The sequence below is a fragment of the Macaca thibetana genome, chromosome 2 (genome assembly GCF_024542745.1).
Source record: "Macaca thibetana thibetana isolate TM-01 chromosome 2, ASM2454274v1, whole genome shotgun sequence".
Taxonomy (NCBI): Eukaryota; Metazoa; Chordata; class Mammalia; order Primates; family Cercopithecidae; genus Macaca; species Macaca thibetana.
In genome coordinates, this window is record NC_065579.1 from 99,253,124 (window position 1) to 99,278,461 (window position 25,338).

General features: G+C 48.7%; 2 protein-coding genes across 4 annotated transcripts in view; one reads left to right on the top strand and one right to left on the bottom strand.

The window, feature by feature from the left end:
• The window catches only part of KIAA1143 (KIAA1143 ortholog), a 940,736-nt gene that overhangs the window by 288,719 nt on the left and 626,679 nt on the right, over window positions 1-25,338 (bottom strand). The gene's annotated exons all lie outside the window — the stretch shown is intronic.
• On the top strand, window positions 785-10,627 carry CLEC3B (C-type lectin domain family 3 member B). Its single transcript, XM_050780526.1, has 3 exons — window positions 785-1,111; window positions 5,495-5,593; window positions 10,082-10,627. The coding sequence occupies exons 1-3, from the start codon at window positions 1,003-1,005 to the stop codon at window positions 10,480-10,482; spliced, it is 609 nt and encodes a 202-aa protein (XP_050636483.1). The 5' UTR covers window positions 785-1,002; the 3' UTR covers window positions 10,483-10,627.

A 25,338-nucleotide genomic window follows, 5' to 3' on the forward strand; every position in this document is an offset into this window, starting at 1 on the left:
ACACCACAGGATTCATTCTAGTTTTCTCTCCATATACATGACTCCCTTCTCTGACAATAGGAAACCTAAGTCCCGCTGTCTTCAGTAGATTTCTCTGATCAGTATCCCCGTGTGTAACCAATCTCCCGTCTCTGCCACCAGTCTCTCTTCCACATGGATCCCCTCCTTGCCTCACTTGGACTCCGGCAGGGCCTTTGCTTTCCCCAGGATGCTCCCCCCACCCTGCTGGGCTCCCACAGCCCACACCAGTTCACCCCTTGAGGGCACATTCCGCCCACATCCTCTCTGGTACCTCTGGGGCACCATGGCTTCTCCTCCCCCCACCTTTGCTATGCCCCACTTTGTGGCTTTAGGACAGGACTCAGGAGAAAGGGAAGACAAGAAGGGAAGGAATCCCTTGGATTTTTTAACCAAAAAATGCATCAAGTACGTGGAGACAGAGCCACAAAATAATCATAACAAATATTCTAAACCAATCAGACAGCCAGCACCTGATCGCTCCATAAGCGGGCATTGCTGCCCCTTGAGAGCTGGGTAGCCTGGGCAAATTCCCTAACATCACCGAGCCTCAATTTCCTCAATGGTAAAATGGGGAAAGGACAGTGCTTCCCTTATGGTTTGGGTGTGAAGCCTCTGTGAGTTAATGTCAGTGAACAGCCAGCCTCAGCCCCTACCCAAGGGAGCTGCTCCACAGATGTGATGACAACCACCGTGCGTTTCTCAGAATCCTAGGAAATAAGGGCCCCTTTCTAGAAGGCAGGGCCAGGATGCTGCGTGGGTGTTCCCTGGGCAGTGAGGCTCTGTGGCTCTCAGGCCTTCGTCCTTCTGCAGGCTTTTGTGTTTGTTTTATTTTTTTGGCACGCCTGCAGCCAAGTTGGGGAGGGTTTCCTGGACAGAGGTCCTTTGGCTGCTGCCTTAAGACGTGCAGCCTGGGCCGTGGCTGTCACTGCGTTCGGACCCAGACCCACTGCAGGCAGCAGCAGCCCCCGCCGGCACAGCAGCATGGAGCTCTGGGGGGCCTACCTCCTCCTCTGCCTCTTCTCCCTCCTGACCCAGGTCACCACCGAGCCACCAACCCAGAAGCCCAAGAAGGTTGTAAATGCCAAGAAAGGTAAGGAGGGGGACAGGGCCCTATGCCATCTTCCAGGGAACAGGCCCCCCTCTCCTTAGTGTGTCCTCTGCTCCTTTCCTTCATTTTCCTCCTTTGTGAGTCATCTAGGGAACTTGAGTAAAGTAAGTTTTGGGGCTTGGGGGAGTTCTCTCATAACAGAGTTGGTTGTCAGAATCATAAGAATCCCTGACCCTTAGAGTTGGGAAGAACCTTCCAGATCATCCAAACTGATCTTTGCTCTGCTCTTCTCCCCTCATCCCCAATATTTTAAAGAAGCCAAACCTTTGGCCTGGGAGTCTGGAGGTGCTCAGCCCTTACCAGGGAGAGCTGCACAGGCTGGGCTATGGAGTCTTCCAAACTGTTTTCTCAACTGTAAAATGGGGACAGTGGTATTTGTTCAAAGACTTCTCATGAAGGTTTGATGATACAAAATATATAAAGGCACCTCACTTGTTGCTTGATGCACAGGGAAAAGAAAAGGAAGAAATGAATGATCATTTTCGTAGCGTATCACAGCCTTCAGGAAATAAAAATGTAACTCAGACTACTCCACCAGAAGCAGCTTTGCTCTCCTCTGTAGCCTCTGGGGATTGGGGTGTCCCTCCGTTGCTTTGGCTACAGCAAGACCTGCCCTTGCAGCCCCGCCTGCAATGAGGTCACCCCAGGCTGTGTTGAGACAACATCGGCGGAATGCCATGGCAATGGACCGGGCTGTCACCCCCACGGGGAGCAGAGGCTAGAAGAGAGTCCAAGGGGATGAGGGTGGGGACTGAGGCAGAGAAACAAGCAGCTAGGACCAAGGGCACAGAAAAGGAAAGAAGGGGCTATGGGAGCCTCTCTCAGGCCCTCCTGGGGCTCTTCATAAATGGACAGTTGCCTACTGGCCAGGAACTAATGCAGTGCATAAAGGGACATCGGGGCCATGGGGCCCCACAACACTGTGACAAAGAATGGGGCAAATCTGGCTGCTGATAAAAAATCATCTTCGAGATTCAGTTTACAAAGTGAACAAAGAAACGTTCAAAAGAGAATGGATGTGATGCTGACATTTGCTTTGAAAAAGGGATTTATATGAGAATTTTTACTTGTATATGCATAAGTTCTTTCTGGAAGGATCCACAAGAGTGAGTAACAGTCATTACCTCTGGGAAGAAAAACCAGGGGCTGGGGGCAGTCTCAATTGGGAGAGAAACCAGCTTTTTGAACTGTTTGGGTTTTAAAAAATTATGTGTGTGTATTACCTTCCATAAAATGTTCATTTAAAAAGAGAAGACAATACCGTGCATGGTTATATCTATGAGCATCAGCCAAAATCGCCATGAAGGGACAGTCTTTGTAAAAGAAGCAACTCCAAAGGCAACTCATAGAATTTTTGAATGTGGAAAACCACTGCCCCCTTCTCAAGTTTACTAAAGATTCAGTATTAATATAATTATATAAATCTTGTATTCACTCATGTTTTAAAAAAAAGAAAAAGAGGGTCAGAGCACGTGATGCCTTGGTTCTCTCCAGCTGTCACACTTGAACCCTGACCCTATGTAGTCTCCATAGAAGGGGCCCCTGGAGTTCCAGGCTATAGGCCAACAGAACCCAGGCCACCCAGGCTATAGGCCAACAGAACCCAGGCCACCCAGGCCCTACCTCTCGCTGAAACCCATGGCCGTCTCCCACCCACCTACATGGCAGGCACTTATGGAGCTCTTTCTCCACGTAGGGACCAGTCTATATGCTGGGCACACAGCAGAGAAACATGGTCCCTTCTCTTAAGACATGAACCATGGTGGTTCTCACTCAGGCATCAACATCATCTGGGAGATACATTAGAATCCAGGTGCCTTGGCTAGGCGCGGTGGCTTAAGCCTGTTATCCCAGCACTTTAGGAGGCCAAGGCAGGAGGATCACTTGAGGCCAGGAGTTCAAGACGAGTCTGGCCAATATGGCGAAACCCTGTCTCTACTAAAAATACAAAAATTAGCTGAGTGCGGTAGTGCGCACGTGTAGTCCCAGCTACTTGGGAGGCTGAGGCAGGAGAATTGCTTGAACCTGGGAAGCCGAGGTTGCAATGGGCCGAGGTTGCACCACTGCACTCCAGCCTGGGTGACAGAGTAAGTAAGACTCCGTCTCAAAAATAAATCAATAAATAAAATAAAAATTAAGAATTCAGGTGCTTGGGCCCCACCCCTGGAAATGCTGGTTTAGGGGTCTTGGTGAATTTAGCATCTGCCTTTTCCACAGGTCTTCAGGGATTCCTAGGAGCAGCCAGGAATGAGAATCCCAGGAGCAATCTAGTTGCAGCGCTGGTGCCCAAAAGTAGGGGAGAAAGTCCACAGAAGGGACAGTCATGCCTGAGGAGACCAGTTGGTGCCAGGACCAAGAGGGAGAGAGCAAGTGGCAGGACTGGCAAAGGAAGGGAATTCCAGCATATACTAAGTCCTTGTCCTGGCCCTCAGGGTGGGTGAGAAGGGGGGAGCCTAGAGTACTTCTGGGAGCTCATCTGTTTGCGGGGCCACATGGTCACACCTGACAGGGAAGCTCCGGAGGGAAGGATGGCCTCATAAGAGTCACAGGCCTTTAGAACAGGGAATGGGGGAACCTGGAGGGCATCCATTCCAACACCACACAGAGGGAACCTGAGTGGGCCAGTACAAAGGCCTCCTAACTCTGCCCGGGGCTGTAGAGACACCTACTCCCACAGCTTCCTCAGGTGGAGCCTAATGAGAGTAGCTTCCTGTTCCTTGGACAGTCCCTGGAGGAAACTTTGCACATATGGGTACCTTGGTGCAAATTACAAAAGGTACCTCCTCTAAACTGACAAATTATAGAAAGGCATCCCTTTTTCTGGTCTGACCCGGTCTAACCAGGGCAAGGCTTAGGAGACAAATGGGCCTTCATGTGTCCCTCAGTGGAATGCCCTTCCTCAGTGCCCACTTGCACAGCCTCACATGGCACCCTGTGCTGGTGTATCACGTGACGGGGTACAGTGCTGCTGTCACTGGCTGAGGCAGTCCCTGTGTGAGGCACACATGACCTCAGGCTAGTTGGCCAGCCCCAAACTCTGCCTTTTCTGCCTTGCTCATCAGGGCGTTTTTCCTTCTGTTCGGCAAGTTACATCACTAATTTCTGTATACACAAGTATGTGTCTTGCCTGTGATTCTTCTGCAAAGGCATCTTACGGGTGGACGAAGGCTCTGATCTCAGTCTTCATGAGTGTGGAATGTATGCAGACACAGCCAAATGGACCATTAAAGTGTTTCCCCACCCACTTCCCCAAGCTGAGTGCAGCCTGTCCTGAAGCCCTGGTATTTCAGAAAGACCAGGGTCCGCCCCAGGAGCTCTAAACTTACACACACGTAGAAATATGCTTCCCCGCACCCTCAACTTACACACACATAGAAATATGCTTCCCCGCCTGCCCCTGCTGACTCTTACATGACTGGCTGCCAGCAGGACAGCTCCTGTTAGGAATCCGTTTGTGTGCCATGGGGAAGGTGGGGAAGAGCATGGCTTCAGAGCCATGTGCACCTGGGTTCCAGGCCACCCTGCCAGCTGTTGGATCTGCCATCCTTGGCCAGTTGGTTCAGGGTGGCCTGGGTTTCCTTGTGGTGAAATGGTGGTGGTATAGAATGACGTGTTACCTGTGTCATAGGGTTGATTGTGAGCATCACTGGGGTGATGTGTAGAACAGCTTAGCCTGGAACCTGGCCTCTGTAAGAGTGGAAAACCTGGGTTCCTTCTGTCCTCACCTTATTAGTAGCTGTGGTGGGCACATACTCAGCCAAGCACTGAGGTGGGCAGCTCTGCGCCTCATTTCTCTTGGTCTTCTCCAGAGTCCTAGGAGGTGGGGCTATCATCATCCACTTCGCACACGAGGAAACCAAATCCAGAGAGCAGCTTGCCCAGGCCACGCGTGTCTGTGGGGCCTCCAAGCCCTGCACATGCGTGCCCCGGGCTGGAGTGCCTGCCTGCTGGTCTGTGTGGCATTCCTCCAGCCTGGGGAAATGAATCTGGGGACCTCTCGAGGGCTCCTGCTCTGCTTCCTGTGCTGTGTTCTTCCCTGAAGCTGAGAAGATAGCCGGGTGCTGGGGGATCACTGAAGCCTGTGCCTACACCCTCACCCCAGCCTCTGCTAACCCCAGTCCCATCTGATCCCCAGCAACAATCCCAAGCAAATGCAGCACAAGAGCAAGTGAAGGATGGGCCCCCCGGCAGAAGTCACGAGTGGTTAATTAGACTACCACCAGTGGAGATACAGAGAGAGAGAAAGTGTCCCAAGATATCAAGGTTGAGGGGAGTCTTTTCCTCTCATCCCTCTGCAGCTAAGGTAGGATCCTTCCCGCTCAGTCCCTGCCCCACCCTCACATATTTCCTCCTGCTTCATCCTAGATGTTGTGAGCACAAAGATGTTTGAGGAGCTCAAGAGCCGTCTGGACACCCTGGCCCAGGAGGTGGCTCTGCTGAAGGAGCAGCAGGCCTTGCAGACGGGTGAGTGCAGGCAGTGGCCTCTCTGGGCAGGAGTGCCTGAGAGAAGGGCTCAGGCCAACAGCCAGCAATGCGCTTCTCACCTCTGGTCAGGATCAGGGTCCTGGCTCCATTAGTCCAGGCCTGTGGGTGAGGGCACCAGGTTCAGGGAGCCCCACCTCTTTCTCTCGGGGAGATCCCCTGACACGTGTCTGCAAAACCCACCCGGATGTGCATGGCCAAATCTCTGGCCACAGCTGGGTGGTGTGGAAGTGGGGATGTCCCAAGAGGACAAAAAGTTCTCCAACAAGAACCCACTACTGCCCACCAGAAGTGACCCCGGAGTGCTCAATGGGGCAGAGGTAGTGGCCCACCCTAACAAAGCTCCCAGGAGCCCCTCACTCAGCTGGCCTCTGCAGCCCCAGGGAGCGCCACGCTCCTGTGTGTCAGCAGCTTTGCTAACACCATCTGTCTTAATCCTAACTACGCTGAGGTGGGATTTGTCAGCTCCATTTTAAAGGTGGAGCAACTGAGGCATAGACAGGTCCTGAACCCGGCTCATACTCACCTGGCTGGTTAGTTGACTTGTGGCAGAGCAAGAGTTGAGTGTTGGCAGCCTGCCCAGTGCCAAGCGGGGCCTTGGTGTTCCTGGCTCTGCACTAGCCAGCTGAGGGAGGATGCACAGAATCACCAAGAACACGGCCCAGGTACATAGTAAGGTCATGCCCTCTGGCCAGCCTACCTGGCAGCCTATTGTTTCTCACTCCCCATGTTCCTATCATATCGTCTGCATTTTCCATATACCTCAGATTTACCTACCTTTATGTGACCTCACCTTCCATTCCATGGAGAACACAGACTCACAATACTGATGACTATGTACATGTGAGCCCACTACATTCTGGCACTGTTTGAGTACTTGATGCACGTTAACTCATTCACAGCAAACCCATGCAGTGTTCCTGTTACTACCTCCTCACCCTCATTTTCCACCAAGAAGTGAGGACCTTGTGACAGCTGAAAGGAGCAGAGCCTCACTTAGTTCTGCTACGCTGCCCCTCAAGTTATCAGTTGGGAATCACCTTGACTCCTCAGCAAATCTATAAACCACCGTGTGTCCACAGCCACTCTCACCTGTTGCTTTTGTGACCAAGGCCCATACATCTGCAAGGCCCTCCCTTCCCCTCCTGCCTCCTCAGAAGCCCCCAAAAGCCTTCTCACTGGGCAGTTTTACACACTCCCTCCCACTCACACGCTTTCCTTCAGCATTCACACTGCCATCCTTCTGCACTCCCACCAGAGGGCCTTTGCACGTGCTGTTTGGGCAACCTGAATTGCCCCCCCAAGATCCACCTAATAAATGCCTCCAGCATTACCTTCTCAGGAGTCACTAAGCCCTCATCTCAGTCAGGCTTCTCAGTTATAAGCTCTCCCAGAACAGTGTCCTTTCTTTTAACACATTGACTGCAGTCTGTAATGATATACTCATTTGCTGATTTGTGTCTGCTGCTTCCACTAGACTATATTAAGCCCTGAGAACACAGGGGCCATGTTTGCTTTTCATTGCCCTTGTCTCTCCCAGTACCCTGCCCGGCATAGTGCCTGCCACATAGAAACACCCAGTCAATTTCTGTTGAAGGAAGGACAAACACGTGACTTTGGACAGCTTGCTTGGTATGGCAGGTAGGAGGAGAGTGCTTGAGAAAGGGAGCATCTCCAGAGATGTTTTTGATTTCATTTAATAGAAAACCTATCAGTGGCTTAAATAAAAAGTAAGTTTTCAAGTAGGTAGTTACAAGTTTTTGTTCAGAAGTTTCACCTCATGGTCTCAAGATGGCTGTCCCAACTCCAGGCATCATGAGTGCATTCAAGGCAAGAAGGAGGAAAAGTAGCCCAACCACATCTGTCTCATTTATCGGGAAAGTAGAAGTCTTCCACTTCCATCTCATTGACCAGAACTCTATCATATGGCCACCTGCAGCTTTAAGAGCATCTGAGAATGTGAGAATGTAGCCTTTTCCAGTCTCTATAGTGGAGGTGGACAAGAGAGAAGGGATTTGGAGGCAACAGTGCCTGGCATAGAGAGAATGTTTAGAATGAGCCCAGTGCCACTCTGAGCCTCAATCTCCTCATCTGTAAGGTAGGCAGGGTAAACTCTAAGGTCTCTCTCATGTCTAAGCTCTGTGCTGTGCAAAGTCAATGTAACTCAGGCATCAATTGCCACCTGGGGTGAGGTGATGAGGTGGGGACCTCCCTGCAAAAAGTTCATGACATATGGAGGCCCAAAGCACCTCCCCCATGTCTGCTGATTTCTAGGAAGCTCCTGGCCTCCTTGGGACCTTCTCCTGTTCATTGTCCTCACAACCCAAAGATCACCTTGTCAATAAACCCACCCAAAGCATTCCAGAGCTCTGTTGACCTAACCAAAGAGTTGAAGGAATCAGGGGGCAAACTTTCCCTCCTCCAACCAGCACACACATGGGAGGTTCCCACCAGGAACATCTCTGCCAGGCACAAGGAGGCAGAGGTGAACCAGCCAGGGCCCTGCTCCCTGGGAACCTCAATATATTCATGGAATCACTTGAGCCGTTGAAAGATGTGTAGTTATCAGAGAAGATAAAGAGGGTTGATTCCAAGCAGACGGCAGGGCAGGAGCAGAGGCGTGGAGGACTAGCATAAATCGACAGGATCATGAATAGCCAAACCAGAACAACAAAATGTTAGCAGCAATGATAATATCAAGAGAAGCAGCATTGACTGAGGACTACCTATGTGTTGGAGGGAGGTTCAGGTGAGGGTCCTGGGAAGCAACTCTGAGATGGAGTTTAACCCACAGGAGGCTTATCAGGGGACACCCTCAGGATCAGTCCCTGCTAGGGAAGGGATGGAAGGAAGCAGGAGTGGGCAGAGGGAGAAGTCAAGCTGCACTGTGGTGCCATGAAAGCCCCAGCTGACTACAGGGAGCCCTGATGACAAGATGACCCTTTAGCACTGTCCTGAGTTGGGGCAAGGGGGCTTATGGGTCAGTCTTGGGTGTAGGCTGCTCTAGGGAGGGGCATGGCTTTGGAAGAGGTGGCTGTCTTCTGCTGAGGCAGTCCCTGGAGGAGGCTGAGAGCTGAGGACTGTCTTCCTGCAGCACTCCCGGCAGCCAGAGCAGTGAGTCCTTCATCCCCAACAAAGGTCTAGGTAGCGTATCAGTGTCCCCAGCAGGAAGGAAAGGCAATGAAGGCCACTTGACTAAGCTGCAGGACAGCACGAGGTAGGGCAGCTGACTTGGGGCAGAGTCTGTGGGTAGACACCTCTGTAATGATTCAGGCGCCATGTTTAAAGTCAGGTGTGGTGTCAGATGCCCATGGGGACACTGGGATGCTGTTCTATCGATATCTGTTGAGTGAAATGGAAGTAACTGAGTGAATGGGAATGGGTAGAGGCGAGTGCAGATCTCCCCAAAAGTGGTGGGGTCACCAGGAAGAGGACAAATGCAGACATACACTTGTCTGTCAAGGTATTCCTCTCCACAGAAATCTTTAGTAAAAGATGGACGATTTATGCAACCTCAAGAGAAATCAGAGTATGTCTAGATATTTCAGCTAGAAATCAAGCTGACAATGCAAACTGCAAAACAAAAACAGATTCTATCCTCCTAACTTGACCAAATAGGTGCCCTCCTCACAACCTTTGGGGCCAGGCTCAAACTGAGAATTTGTGGACACCTCAGAGTCCCTTGCCTGATTGCTGGCCCCTGACCACAGCCTGTGCCCAGCCCTTCCTCTCTTGTCTCTTGCAGTCTCAGCTCTATCCTCCCAGCCCCACCCTACCAGCCCTCAGGAGAACCGACTCTGCAAAAGGCACTTGGCAGGCCCTGGAAGCTTGCTTGGGCTGTTTGGATAGGGATTTGGGGCCCTGGGTACCTGAAGTGTGGTCTAGGCTATAGGTGGGCAGGTGCCCTGGCCCTGCATGCTGCTTGATCTTAGGGAGGGGCATGGAGGAAGGAGAACCAGAGCAGGTGGCTGTGGCTGGGCTCCCTGGGAAGCTGACTTTGAGACAGAGTGAATTTGTTAGGGCAAGCCCTGGGAGCCACACATGTGGGGGGTGGGGGGAAGAGGAAGTGGGCAGAGGGAGAGCTGAGCTGCAGTGCAGGCACAAGGCCAGCCTCTGTGACCCCAGGAGATGGGGTGGGTAAAGGCCAGAGATGACTGGGGTGGAGGCCTGGGAAGGGGTGTGAGCTGGGGCTGGGTGTTTCTGTAGCACAAGGGCTGCCTTTGCTCCCAGCCGCCAGGGGAGCACCAAGACCTCCTGAGTAGGGATCTGGATCTGTACCGCAGTGACCACCACAGCCAGGTCCTCAAAGTGCAGGCACCATCAGGACCCCTTTTGCCTGGGCCTAGGGGCTGTCAGGACTGATGGGATAAACGGGATGGGATGGAGGATAGTGGGCCTGGTCTGGGCGGTTGGCTCTTTGCCTGGGGAACAGGGGGACCTTTGGTGACAGCCATTTCTCCCCCCTCCCAGTCTGCCTGAAGGGGACCAAGGTGCACATGAAATGCTTTCTGGCCTTCACCCAGGCGAAGACCTTCCACGAGGCCAGCGAGGACTGCATCTCGCGCGGGGGCACCTTGGGCACTCCGCAGACTGGCTCGGAGAATGACGCCCTGTACGAGTACCTGCGCCAGAGCGTGGGCAACGAGGCCGAGATCTGGCTGGGCCTCAACGACATGGCGACCGAGGGCATCTGGGTGGACATGACCGGCGCCCGCATCGCCTACAAGAACTGGGAGACCGAGATCACCGCGCAGCCTGACGGCGGCAAGACCGAGAACTGCGCGGTCCTGTCAGGCGCGGCCAACGGCAAGTGGTTCGACAAGCGCTGCCGCGATCCGCTGCCCTACATTTGCCAGTTCGGGATCGTGTAACCGGCGGGGCGGGGGCCTTGGGGGGCCTGGAGGAGGGCGGGGGCCGCGGGAGGCCGGGAGGAGGGTGGAGACCTTGCAGCCCCCATCCCCTCCGTTCGCTTGGAGCCTCTTTTTGCAAATAAAGTTGGTGCAGCTTCGCGGAGAGAAGAGGCGCTGCAGTCTGTGCTGGGTCCGTGGGGCGGGGAGGAGGCCCCAGGAGCCGGCCTGAAAATTCCCTCCGTGGTGAAGGAGGCGAGAACGGAGGCGGTGAAGGAGGGCGAGCGGAGCCACACGCACTTCATGCCACAGGAGGGTGGGAATGAGCGGAGGACTGAGGAGAGGAAAGCGGGAAAGAATAGGCAGACGAAAACGCCCGGGTCTGCTGCTAAGCACAGCACGGTTACCAAAGCCAGGAAACGAACACTGACACGATATTTTATTTACGTTACGGCCCTATTCAAAGCTGCAGGCTTCTTTTTGTAGAATCATTTCCATTTGCTGGAATCCAGCATCGCCCCCACCCCCTGCCCCATTTCTAGGGGGATGCCCCCACCGCTGACCCCTCCTGCTGTAGATCTATTTCTGGGAGGCACTGACATGCTGAGTCTTGCTATGGGGTCGGCCGGGAGTGGGGAGCAGGGCCTGCCCACAGGGGGAGATGGGCGTTCCCTTTCTTCCTCAGCACATCCCGGGAGCCAAATACCACGGCCAGCATTGTCCCACCCATGTGACTTTTTCCTTCCCAACCTTCACGGAAAGCTGCTCAGGGGTCCAGGTGCAAGCACTTTAAATACGTTGTTTTATTTCACCTGATCCACCCAGGACAAGCTGTGTTGTTATCACCATTTAAAATAAGCAAAGTGAGTCGTCGGGGAGGTTTGGTGACTTTCACTGGTCCTGAAGCTAGTAAGTAGCAGGGCCAGGATTTAACCCAGGGCTGTTTCCAGACCTTGGCCTTCCCACCACCCCTGCAATGCATGCTTCATGTGGCCAGAACATCCCTGAAATAAAACATCAGAGAAGTGGCCCAGTGGTCCTCAGAGGCTGTTGGCCAGCTCTTGGCCTGACCTAGCCCACCCACCCATCGTGGGCCCAGCTCTAGTGACCCCTCCTGGGGGAGTCTTCCTTAGCCTTCAGCATGGCCAGTGCTCCACTGTCTGGGCTTCTGCAGTACCTTTTTCTCTCTGGTTGTCTTCTAGTGTGACTTGCCTTCAATAATAATAAGTGGATGATAGTTTGATTTCATCGATTGGGATGGGGTGGTTGGGGGAGGCAGCTTACAGAGAACTATGTACATACTTCATGCCAGGCAGCCTCTTCCTCATTGTCACAGAAAGCACCTCTTGAAATTCAACAGTTGTTGGAGGAGGTGATGAGATCCATTGGCATAAGTCCAGAAACTGATTCAGAAGAGTGGTGTGGTATATGCTCCAGACCCCTCAGCAAGTGAGAGGCCACGCTTAGACTGAAATCTACATCTTGTAACTCTGAGTCTCAGATTCTTTTCATCCCCCACTCAGCTTTCTAGTGGGATATAGGTGAACAGGGTTTTTGTCGTTGTTGTTCTTTTTCGTTTTTTTGTTTTTTGAGACGGAGTCTCCCTCTCTTGCCCAGACTGGAGTGCAGTGGCGCGATCTCGGCTCACTGCAAGCTCCGCCTCCTGGGTTCATGCCATTCTCCTGGCTCAGCCTGCCAAGCAGCTGGGACTACAGGTGCCCACCACCACACCCAGCTAATTTTTTGTATTTTTAGTAGAGACGGGGTTTCATCGTGTTATCCAGGATGGTCTCGATCTCCTGACCTTGTGATCTGCCCGCCTCAGCCTCCCAAAGTGCTGGGATTACAGGCGTGAACCACCACCGGGCATGGCTGAATAGGGGTTTTTTAAAGTTCCAGAACTGGATGGCTGCCCACAAGAGGGCACCCATGCCTCTGCATGTGAGTGTGGAACCTGGCGGACTGCTGTGATGCTCTTTGGGATGACAGTGGGCATTTTCCACTTCCAGCAGCAGGTGGCAGTATGGGCAAGAGTATCATCACCCATCTTTCATCTCCCTCCCATGTGTTTACATCTGGGCTGCTGAGACCTGTGTACTTCAAATCGAGTATACCTGTCCTCCAATCTTGTCTTCATTTAAAAACTTGACATGTTGTTCACCATTTTTGGATATTAATTTTGATTAAAAAAAAACTTGCATTCAAATATTATTTCTCTTGCTTACTGAGTGTTGGTATCCCCCTAAATTTTGTGCCCCAGGTGAATGCCTCACTCATCTCACTAGTCCCTGCCCTGCCTCAGAGGTACACAGTTTGGGGCATTTCCCAGGGGTTATACAAAAAAAAGATCGTTGTACGTGACTCAGTTTCTATTATTCTTTTCCTTTCAATTACTCCTTACTAGAATTGAGCTACCTTGGCGCAGGCCTAGGGAGCAGGCTTTCTTTCCCACCTCCTTTTTTGCAATTGCCCTTTTCCCTTTTGCTAAAGAAAGGCCGGCTCTTCACCCTTCCTGCTCTTACCATGGGGTGTGCCCTGGTGTGTAAAAAATCTTGGGGATGCCAAGCAAAAGACAACTTGAAATATTGGTTTAGGTGTTAAGTAAAAGGCCGTGTGAAAAATCCTTTTACAAACTTAGTGGTTTCCAATCCTTTGCCTTTAACCTCCGAGATGAGCTTAATCAAGTTCTCAGCTGATAGACCATATAAAGTAATTTCCAATGACAGAACACTTTTTTCTTTTTAACAATTTATTTTATTTTACTTTAAGTTCTGGGTTACATGTGCAGAACGTGCAGGTTTGTTACATAGGTATACATGTGCCACGGTGGTTTGCTGCACCTATCAACCCGTCATCTAGGTTTTAAGCCCCACATGCATTAGGTATTTGGCCTAATGCTCTCCCTCCCGACAGAACACTTTTGACTTTTACCTTGGAAGCTCAAGTACTAAGTGACACTGCTATAACAAAATTCCTTTCAGTCTTACCAACTTACTTATTTGAACAAAGTTTCTCAACATTAACAACTCTAAAAGTGAAAAATAGGAACCTTATTGATGCTGAATCCTGCTGTATTCTGCTGGATATGTGATCCAATTTTTAAGAACTCTATTCATCTGATTAAGAGTATTGTTTAATTATGTTTATAAAAATATGTCCTAGACCTGTGATACTTTGATCAATTGTGCTAACGGTAATTGTGTTAGGGGAATGCTAGAAAACTAAGTGGGAGGGGCACTGGCCTAAGCCCTTTCTTGGAGAACAGTGCTGCCCTCGGCATCTGTGAAGACAGCCAAGCAGGAGGTGATTTCTGGGAAGGATCCTTCTGTGAGCTCTTGGTCTTCACTAGTGCGTGGGAGCCATGTGCACAGACCTGGCTGTTTTACTCTCTTCTCCTCGCCCCACCACCTCTGCCGTGCCTGTTCCTGTTCCTCCTTTCCCTTCTGGTCATTCCTTCACCCTTCCTCACCCTAGCCCATCCCAGCCAAGGGGAGGGAGAGCTGAAAGGAGGAAGTACAGATGGATACCCTCCGTGTGGAGAAAGGGGTGCATGGGTGACCTGGGGCTGGTCCTGGCAGTACTGGCTGTGGGACCCTGGAGAAGGCCTGTGGGACATCTTGGCCCCCAGTTTCTTCATCCACAAAATGAGGTTTGGATTAGATAATCTCTAAGACCCCTGAGTTCAAGATTGTATGCTCTGTCCTCAGGAATGTTTTGTAGAATCCTTTCCAGATAAGAAAGCTATTTTGTAGAACGGAAATGGTGGCTGTTTCCTCTGCCCATGCAAGCCTCGTCCCCTGCACTGGCCATCTCATTGTCTGCAGTGACTATTGGCCATTGCTATCTCTTGAATCCCAAATGTGTACACATTCAGATGCCTGGTAGACATCACCACCTAGAAGCCCTTAGGCACCTATGTCAACATGTCCAAAAGGGAACTCAGTGTCCTTCCACTCAAGTCTGCTCCTATTCCTTAGTTTACCATCTCTGTGAAGATCCTCACCTACTCAGTTACGCAAGCCCCAAACGTGTGGGGCATCGTAGGTGACTCATTGTCTGTCTTAAGACACTTGAGATCCAAGTAATTATCAGGACTCTATGATTTTTGCTTCCCAAGGAACTCTCTGATCTGTTCACGCTCCTCCAATTCCATTGCTGTGGGGCTCAAGTCTCCTGTTTGAACCATTGCAAATAACATTCTTACTTAAACTTACTGTTTAAGTCCCCTATGTCTCTCCCACCCATGACCTTTGCTGCATAACCACTAGTTGTATGGGAGAGAAAGGCTGGTTCAGGCCTTGGTTAGAGCTGGCCCATGGAAAACGATCTTCTCTTCCATGCACAAACATGCACTTCTTTGCCTCATCTGAAAACACTGCTCTGCTGGTGTGGCCCTAATGCCTTAGACCCCCAGGTGACACTTTTTCCTTTGATTTTGGCTTTGCACAGATAAAAAGGAGACATTAATAAAAACAAAGCTAACAACGTTTGCACTGACCCCAAAGCCCCTCGCCATGAGCTGGGCAATATTTAATATTCATAAACCTAGGAGGGAGGTATTACTAAACTTATTTCATAATTGAGGAAAATGAAGTATAAAGATAACTTTTGTGAGAACATTTAGTGACGGGCCTGGAATTTCAGCACAGGTCTGTTGCGTTCCAAAGCCCACATGCCATCTGCTATATAAATCAAGTCCTTCCTGGATCTTGAAGAAAGTTTTCAGATTTTCTTGATGCGATTGTGAAAGATTTGTAAAGGAGAGTTGATAGTGGTGTATATTGATGTGTATTTGCGATTGGTGGTACAGCATCCTGTAAAAACACATTTTCCACTCAGATTTTCTAGGGTTATTCTGAGGCCTAATGGTAGGCTCTACCTCACCTGTTTCATGGGTGACTCATTTGTGAGCATGGTTTATGAATCTTTCTTTCAGGCTGAAAATCATGGCACAACCCACAAAACAACTAACCTTTTTGTCCACTAGGAGGCACTGTTGTTTCATGCAATGTGAGAACACAGCCAGAGGAGAAACATCAACGCAATCTTTATTTTTTTATTTTTATTTTTATTTTTTTTTGAGATGGAGTCTCACTCTGTCGCCCAGGCTGGAGTGCAGTGATGCGATTTCAGCTCACTGCTCACTGCAACCTCCGCCTCCTGGCTTCAAGGGATTCTCCTGCCTCAGCCTTCCTAGTAGCGAGGATTACAGGTGTGCTCTACCATGCCTGGCTAATTTTTGTATTTTTAGTAGAGACAGGGTTTCACCATGTTGAGCAGGCTGGTCTTGAACTCCTGACCTCAGGTGATCCGCCCACCTTGGCCTCCTAAAGTGCTGAGATTACAGGCATGAACCACCGTGTCTGGCCCAATGCAATCTTTAGAAGAAGAAACTGAGGCACAGGGAGGCTAAATGACCAGCTATGGTCACGTGCCTTGCTAGAGAATGAGCCCAGGAGTCTCACTTTTTTAGCATTAAGTGGCTTTTTGCAAACCATTTCTCCAAATCAACACCTGGTAAGTATTGAGTGCCTACTATGCAGCAAGCACTCTGCCTGGAGCCTGCTCTTGAATTGTTGTTTACCACCTGACAGGACACTCAGCATTTTAAAGAGCTCGAAGACAAATGGATGGAGCTGCTTTTGAGAGTAGCTCTCCTGGTTTGCACTGTTGAGAAAACTGGACGACATGATAGGAAAATGTTTTTTGGATGAGGACAGGCAAGCCAAACAGCTGGGCCAAAGGCAAGTTAGGAAACTAGGGCTTTCTCTAACCTCTAGGGTTTTCTTAAACCAGGTTGTCAGTGGCAGTGACACTAGGTCAGAAAGAAACTCTAGATTTAGATTCCAGCTCTGCCACCTTCTAGTCTTGTGGCCTTGGAGAAGTCACACTGTTTGAACTGTGGTTTCTTCATCTGCATGATTTGAAATGGGAAGAGCAGCAGAGCCAAGTTCACAGCCACGAAAGCTGAAGACCAGTTTCTTAGCCTCTCAAGTCAGTCATGGCTGGTTTGCCTGTGGTTACTGTATCACTTCATGTCACCTATGAATGATTCTCTCCAAGGTCATTGGCGAAGGCAGCAAAGAAGCGCCTGGAATCCACATCTGTTGAGCTGCCACATACCCTGCTTCCACAAGCCAGGCCAGCTTTTTGTGATGAGAGATGTGCACGGGGAGGTGAAGAACAGATCATCCACTTGGAAGCACAGTGACCCAGGCTTAGGATCACTCTCTCTGAGGCGGTTTTTCCCATCTGGCAAGTGGGCTTGTTCCCTCCCTCACACTGCTGTTGTGGACTACACCTGTGTGAAGGCTCTGCCCTGCTGCTTGGCACACAATTATGACGATCGTGGAACAATAGTACCGACGAAAAGCTTTAGAAATGAAACTCCCCTACATAAGAGATAACAAAAAGCATGACCTTTACCTGGGTAGGAAAAAAACCACAGTGAGCTCAGCTGTGTCCTAGTTCCTTATTATACAAGAAAGACAATTCTCTAGGGAAAATAGTCTGGCAATGCAGTTAGCTCTGAACTAATAAGGATCTGGCCAAATTGAAAGTTAGGTCAGTGGTTCTCAGGCCATGCCAGACAGTAAAATCACCTGAAGTAGTTTCTAGAAAACCAAATACCCTGGCTGCACTCTAGACTGGTTAAATCAGAATCTCTGGGGAGCAGAATCAGACACTGGTAGTGTTTAAAGCTCCCCAGGTGATTCCAAGATGTAGTGGTTGGGAACCACTGACTTACGTGAAGCCAGCTGCCTCCTAGTTTAGGCTTTTGGAAAGAACTCATCAGCCCTAGAATATCTCTTCCCATGGTCTTCCTCAAGAAATTCCTACCACTCTAGCTATTGAGCAATGGTACTATGCACACTAACCAGGTTTGGTGACAATCAGATTGGTTGTTTTAAATTGATTTTAACAAGAAGCAGAGGTTGGAGTTGAAGAACTTAGTGTAATCAGTTAATTTCAGTAGGAAGTAGGCATGCTTATCAGCTAGGATTAGATTTGGTTGAAAATCCAGAATAACAGGGACTTAGCCAGGTATGATGGCCCTCTCCTGTAATCCCAGCTACTCAGGCGGCTAAAGCAGGATGATTGCTTGAGCCCAGCAGTTTGAGATCAGCCTAAGCAATATAGCAAGACCCTCATCTTTAAAAAGAATAATAATAAAATAAAATATATTAAAAAAAATAAAAACAGAGACTTAAATAAGATAGAAAACTTGAGCCAGGTAGTCCAGCGCTGATCTGGCCTCTTCGTGGTCATTGGAGATCAAAGTTCCTTCTATTTTTCCACTCTACCATCCTAGCACGGAGCTTCCATCTTTGAGGTCACCTCAAGGTCCATGATGGCTGCTGGAGCTCCAGCCATTATTATCCCCACTTCAGAAAGGAAGAATGGATAAGAAAGGTCTAGTCAGCTTCCTTTTTTTTTTTTTTTTTTTTTCTTGAGACAGAGTTTCATTCTTGTTGCCCAGGCTGGAGTGCAATGGCGTGATCTCAGCTCACCACAACCTCTGCCTCCCAGGTTCAAGAGATTCTCCTGCCTCAGCCTCCTGAGTAGCTGGGATTACAGGCATGCGCCACCATACCCAGCTAATTTTGTATTTTTAGTAGAGATGAGGTTTCTCCATGTTGGTCAGGCTAGTCTCGAACCCCCAGCCTCAGGTGATCTGCCCGGTTCGGCCTCCCAAAGTGCTGGGGTTACAGGCGTGAGCCACCGTGCATGGCCTCCAGTCAGCTTCCTTTAAGGAGCCTTCTCTTTTCCTTATATTTATCTCATAGGCCAGAACTTTTTCCAGTGTGTAGCTGTAAGAAAGGCTGAGAAGTCTGAGAAGTGCAATCTTTTAGGTAGTTACCTTGACACCCAAATTAAATTAAACTCTTTAAGGAAAGGGCAAATGGGAAGCAACTAGAAGTTTGTGTCATGGAGCCATTGCAGACCCAAAGCCTGAATGTTGGAGGGAACTGGAAACCAGGGGGCAGGAGAATTAAAAGATCTTAAAGACTAAATGATGACTCATCCATCTGGTTCCCAAAAGCTTGCTCCTATGAGTCTTTCAGTAGAGGAAGAATGTTTTCAATTGTGCGGCTGGGTTAAATCCTAGTTCCTTTTCAACAAATTCCTGGTTCCTAAGCATGGCTGTCTCAGCCTTTGCTTTGGAATCAGCCCTCTCAAGAGGCCTATTCTTGAAGAGCATGAACCTAGGAGAGTGCTATGCCCCCAGGTACCTTCCTACCTGCCTATTCCTGCATGGTAGGATCATTGATGGCTGGCTCTGTGACTCTGTGGCAGAGCTTGACTAAACTTTGCACAGCCTTTTGATTCTCCCACTCCCTTAGAGAGCTAGTTGCACCCTTTACCAGTCATGTCCCAGTAGGAGACAGAATCCAACTCAGTTCATAAGACTGTAATGAGGCCGGGCGCGTGGCTCAAGCCTGTAATCCCAGCACTTTGGGAGGCAGAGGTGGGCAGATCACCTGAGGTCAGGAGTTCGAGACAAGCCTGGCCAACATGCTGAAACCCCGTCTTTACTAAAAATACAAAAATTAGCTGGGCATGGTGGCACGTATCTGTAATCCCAGCTACTTGGGAGGCTGAGGCAGGAGAATCACTTGGACTCAGAAGACAGAGGTTGCAGTGAGCCGAGATCACACCACTGCACTCCAGCGTGGGTGACAGAGTGTGACTCTGTCTCAAAAAAAAAAAAAAAAAAAAAAAAAAAAAAAAAAAGACTGAAGGTATTATAGGCAGTCCTCAATTTATACAGTTCTGATATGCTTAAATGTCAACGATCACAGTTTAACAAAGTCCCAACCAGATAGTTCAAATTTCAGCTACATTGTTATACTGGTAAAGTATAATTTTATTTTATTTTATTTTATTTTATTTTTTTATTGAGATGGAGTCTTGCTGTGTCACCCAGGCTGGAGTGCAGTGGCATGATCTTGGCTCACTGCAAACTCTGCCTCCTGGGTTCAATTGATTCTCCAGCCCCAGCCTCCTGAATAGCTGGGACTACAGGCACATGCCACCACACCTGGCTAATTTTTGTATTTTTAGTAGAGATGGGGTTTCACCATGTTGGCCAGGCTGGTCTCGAACTACTAACCTGAAGTAATTTACCCCCCTTGGCCTCCCAAAGTGCTGGGATTACAGGTGTGAGCCACTGCACCTGGCTCCTGGCTAAAGTATAATTTCACTGCTAACTCTTCAGGCCACACATCACTAACAGATGTGCTGCATGATCAGTGACCCACCACATCACTTCTTTCAAAGTGTATTGGTGACTGGGTGTATTGGTGACTGGGCACCATGTACCTGTTATTCAGTTCATCCACTGACAGCAAAGTGTGTACTTGTGTTGCACTTTGTCTTCTGGTGAGAAATTCATGTGACAGTTTACAAAAATGGATAATTGAAAGAGGGAACTAATAAATATAAAAATGCAGCAAAGAAATGCAAAATGAGAATGATGGAAGTGAGGTTTGTGTAGAATATAAACGGAGTTAGAAAAGAAAAAGCTGACTGTGGGAAGGTGGATGCTGCTGCTGTTTGAAGTTCTGGATATGCAACCAGAGGAATGTAGTGACTGTGAGCTTATCTACGTAAACGAGAAAAATGCCTGTGGTAAAAAGGATGAAGATGTCCTGGAGGAAATGATGTCAACAAAAAACCATGTAAAGGAATTCTTTGAGATATTTTGTGAATTGAAAGCAAAAAAGATAAAATGTAAGAACTAATCCAAGCTTGAGAAAGGACGATGACCATTTTCTGGGAACAGAAAAGATACTCACTGAACCAAAATCTATATATGATGGGAAGGAAGTGGCAAGCACTGTCCAAACTGTTCTCGGTAAGATTTTTACAAAGAAAACACTTTAATTTCCAATGGTTCTCATGTTTTCAATTAGTGTATTTAATGTCAATTTTTGCGACTTTTTCTCCTACTGACAGTAAGAAAGTTTAATGTTTTGGCAAATATTTTTGAAAGGTCAGAGGACAATCGTCATCTTCCCCATTGATTATTAAGATTGTTTTGCACGGTTTCAGCTTGCATGGCCATTTTACAGTCCCACACCACTGTGCAAAATGAGGGTTTCCCAGACTTACACAGCTCTGGGTACTATTCAGTGGAACGACAAGCGATATTGAGGCATTCAGAAGCTAGCAACAGCGGGAAGTACACTGTCAGGCAGAAGGCCACAAGAGCAAATAATGCTGCTGGAGCCATAGCCGGTCCACACAATAAGAGATCTCTCAGTGGAGGACAGAGCCATAGACAGAAAATGCAGCAAAGCCCACAGAGGAGACTGGGAGGAAACAGTCCAGCACCTGCCTCTGTACAACCTCTTAACTTTTGTAGGTGCTTTCCACTGGGGGAACCCAGCTCAAAGCCAGGTAGCCGTGGGTCCTGGCAATGCAGTCTGGTCAGACTCCTAGGGCACAGAGCTGAGTGGAGATGGATGGAGCCCAGTTGCGGGCTTACATACACTTAACATTGTACTTTTTTTTAGACAGTCTTACTCTGTCACCCAGGCTGGAGTGCAATGGTGCAATCTTGGCTCACTGCAACCTCCACCTCCCGGGTTCAAGCAATTCTTCTGCCTCAGCCTCCCAAGTAGCTGAGATTACAGGCATGGGCCACCACACCTGGCTAATTTTTGTAGTTTTAGTAGAGATAGCATTTCACCATGTTGTCCAGGCTGGTTTTGAACTGCTGACCTCAGGTGATCCGCCTGCCTCCCAAAGGGCTGGGATTACAAGAGTGAGCCACCGCGCCTGGCCGTACCTTCATGTTTATGTCCATGTCATGCAGTTGAGGACAAAGCCATCTGCATCTCTGAGTACCACTGATAAAGACAAAGTAAGCAGAGGTGGAATCCAGGTTTCCATGCTCTCAGTGTGGGGCTGCTAACATCCCCGGTGCTCCAGCATCCCCTTGGAGCTGCTTGTCAGCTTGACTAGGACAACACACAGAGTTAGAGGTGAATGGGGAGAGAAAAAAGTCAACAAAATCTTTCTTCCTGGCCCCCCAGAAGTGTTTTGGGGCTCTAAAATACAAGCATATGCTTCAAATGTTTCCAATGAACATTTTCCATGTCAAATATAACTCTGGATTTGTTTTCTTTTATTCCTGGCAAGCTGTGTTGCTTCTGGAGTTTTAATACTCAAGCCCCACAAAATGTATCTCTCAGTGTTTTCATCCAGTGTTTTAAGAAAAATTTCTATTGACAGTCCACAAAACTCAGTAGATTTTAATCAAGATAGGCTGGGAAAAGTTCAGATTACATCCTAAAGACAATGGTTAGAATGACAGGGCAGGTGTGGGTGCACCTCTCTCAGATGTTGCTGTATAGGAAGTGTAGTGCTTGGAATTGAGGTTTATGGTATTTTACTTTCTGACATGATAGTTTCTGTAACTTATATAAGGGATTTGTGTGTGTGTGTGTGTGTGTGTGTGTGTGTGTGTGTGTTAGTTACATATTTGGAAATCTATTGGGGATTTGGGGCACTCATTAAGCCAGATTTTATCATTTAAATCGGAAAGAGGGTGCTATTCTGCAGAACACTTGATTTCCATGAATGGTCTACCATTAGGAGATGGCTGTATGTTGCCATGTTGCTCTGGGGCTGGTTCAGGGATAATCCTTTCCATATGGGAGCTCCTAGGCTCAGAAGTCTCCCCACTAAGCCTATCTAGAATGCCCCTCAGTGCCCACTTAAGTCACCTGTGCTGCTGGTTTCCTTGCAAGAGGACTAAGAGGATCAGCCGCGCAGTGTTTCAAAACCTTGCCACTACTGGCATTTGGGGCTGGATAATTCTTTGTTGTGGGGGCTGTCCTGTGCATTGTAGGATGTTTTCCAGCATCCCTGGCCCCTGCCTGCTAGACGCCAGCAATACCCTGCTTCAGCTGTGATAACCAAAAATGTCCGCAGACAAGTCCAAATGTCCCCTGGGGGGCAAAATTACCCCCATTTGAGAAGCTGAGAACCACTGAGGTAGACGGTAGCTGCAAAGTTCCTCACAGAAAGATGCCATGCAAAATGTAGTAGTTGAAGTAGAATTTATTTTTTTTTTGATGCTTCTAATTGCAATTCTGTTACTTAACATCACATAAGGAAACCATATTTTCCAAAGCAAAATTCAGAATGCACAACAAAAGCTTTTTTAAAAAAACCAAAACAAAACTCTTGTATGAATGTATTTACTCACCACCACTATACAATTTAAGTCACATTTGTATAGGGATTTTTTTTCTGCTCTCTTCCCCCTTTATCCTTCACAGGTATTTCCCTTAATCAATCTCTTGTATGTTTACTTCCTTCTTGGCCTCTGCTTCTAGGAGAACTTAAATGGATTCAAAGACTCAAAACAAGTGGTAGTGGCAGCTGAAGCCAATATGGGTGTGGAGGGCACCACTCAGATCGCTTTAATAGAACCTGCTGCAAGGAGCAGAGTTGACTGACAGCCTTGGCTGCCACCCCTAAGGACACTAGATTAGACTTACCCTGGCTGCCTCTGGGCAGTGACTGAATACATAGGAGCGTTTGTGCTGATCCATTCCCGCCCAACGAGGGTGACTCCTCTCATGGAGGATTTTAGCTTGGGAACTCCCCAGCAATCTGGCCAAGATGTTCTCATAACTGTACTGCAGTCTGAGGTTCTTCCTACCCAGCCTTTCCTGCGCTCTCTTTTACACAGGTGTGGGAACTGTGTTGTGGAGGGCTTTCCCTGCCTACTCCTGCTCCCTTGAACCCTGGATCCTTCACAGGTGTTGCCCCCAAAACATCTCTTCTACTTCTATCCTGTCTGCTTCTCAGAGGACAGACAAGTAATGAATTCCCTTCACTAAAACAAAATTATGCAAAATATAATATGTATAATAAAATTATACAAGCGATAACAAGGTAATGGAATAATTACACTATTAAAATCAGAGATGTACCAGAAAATCGGCATGTACAATTACCTTAGCTTTGCTTCCCTTAGACGTGTTCTCTTAGGAAAGGATTGCATTCCTAAGAGAATTATCTGTGCTAAGGAACAGCCACTCCATAATTGCCTTCCCCACCCCTCCACCTGGAACTTTCTCTAATAATATAGAAGACACCTGCACACCAATGGTATCGTAATCCTTTTTTCCTGACATGGCTTTGGATTCCCTTCTACCCAGATAGAGGAATGGAACCCTGGATCCATTCAGTTCACAGAGACACGAATCCTCTAAGCTAAGATGTCATTTCACCCTCACCCCCAAACAAACCTGCTTCCTTGTTCTTGTCCATCCCTCCTCCTCTTCCTCTTCACATGTGATGATCATTATCCAACATGAAGATATGAGTCTGGGATATAGAGCAGGCTGAAACTTGAGGACTGAGGCTTTGCCTTCGTAGCCAGAGAGAGAAAAGTAGTCCCTGACAGCTGACCCTTACAGGCCAGGTGCTCACGGCTGGGCTGTAATGTTTTCCTGCTGAACCACAGCCTATCTCACAGATTGCCAGCGTCAGACAGGGGCTGGCAAGAACAAGACCATTCTGTAATCATGTCTGAGTAGAGACAAAAACAAGGTCACTGTGTGAATCACAAGAATCACCAAACACCTCCCACTCCAGTTAATACAACTGACTGCTTGCTGTTTTTTTAACCAATCATAGCTTTAGCCCTGCTGCACGCATTCCACCTTCAACATAAAAATTAAGATGCCCTCTCCTAGTATTGCTCCTGATAGCATTCAATCCAGAGCAAATCCCTGCTTCCTTAAGATGTCTCTCAAATCACTTAACACGAGCCCATATATATTAGAAGTCCCTTCTAACACCGTCTGACCGAGACACCCCATGGTTCCTCATCACAGACAGACTCCCCCATTCCAACAAATTAAAAAAAGTCAATTTTGTTCCTGGGGAGCTCTGGCTACAGGGCACAGGCAGTAGTTGGTTAGGTCCTGGCCGGTTCTATGACTCCGGCTCCCAAGGTGCTAGATTCTGCCTATGAAAGAAAAGGATAAGAAATTAAAGAGTATAAGACAATGCAGAGGAAAAGGATTTCAGGACAGACAGCTCAGGTGGGTATGAATCTTCTGACCAGAGTTCTCACTCCAACTTTAGTTGCCCTGCGACCTTGAACAATTCACACCAATTTTTCCTCATTGGTAAAGTGGCAATACACTTAACCTTCACAGGGCTGTAAAATAAGCTCCAAACCAACCAAGACCAACACCAAGCCGTGTACAGCGGCCAGCCTACAGAAAACCCATGCTGCACAGGTGGGAGACACTGGTGAGCTGAGGAGAAGACCGATGGTCCTGAGAACTAAGGAGGAGATGAACGGAGAGAGAGTGAAAATCTGGTCATTTTGGAAGAGGGAAGAGCTAAGAACATCAAGGGGAAACAAAGCTGGAAATAGGAATTTCGGACGCTGATATGGTTTTGGTCGTTCCCTCCAAATCTCACGTTGAAATGTGATCTCCAGTGTTGGGGGTGGGGCCTGGTGGGAGGTGGTTGGATCATGGGGGGTGGACCCCTCATGAATGGCTTAGCGCTGTCACCTAATTCTCTTGGTGATGAGTGAGTTCTCACTTTATGAATTCACCCAAGAACTTGTTGTTTAAAAGGAGCCTGGCACCTCCTGCTCTCTCTTGCTCCCTCTCTCGCCATGTGGCACGCTGCCTCCCCTTCACCTTCTGCCATGACAGGAAGCTTCCTGATGCCCTCACCAGACGCAGATGCTGGCACCATGCTTTGTGTACAGCTTGCAGAACCATGAGCCAAATAAACCTCTTTTCTTTACAAACTACCCAGCCTCAGGTGTTCCTCTATAGCACTGCAAATGGACTAACACAGAGACAGAGGAAAGTGGTGACCAGCTTTATC

Excerpts from the sequence above, each read along its gene's own strand:
- CLEC3B (XM_050780526.1), top strand. The coding sequence starts at position 1,003 with ATGGAGCTCTGGGGGGCCTACCTCCTCCTCTGCCTCTTCTCCCTCCTG. Across the intron at positions 1,112-5,494 it reads GGTTGTAAATGCCAAGAAAG|ATGTTGTGAGCACAAAGATG; the intron begins GTAAGGAGGGGG and ends GCTTCATCCTAG. Across the intron at positions 5,594-10,081 it reads GCAGCAGGCCTTGCAGACGG|TCTGCCTGAAGGGGACCAAG; the intron begins GTGAGTGCAGGC and ends CCCCCCTCCCAG.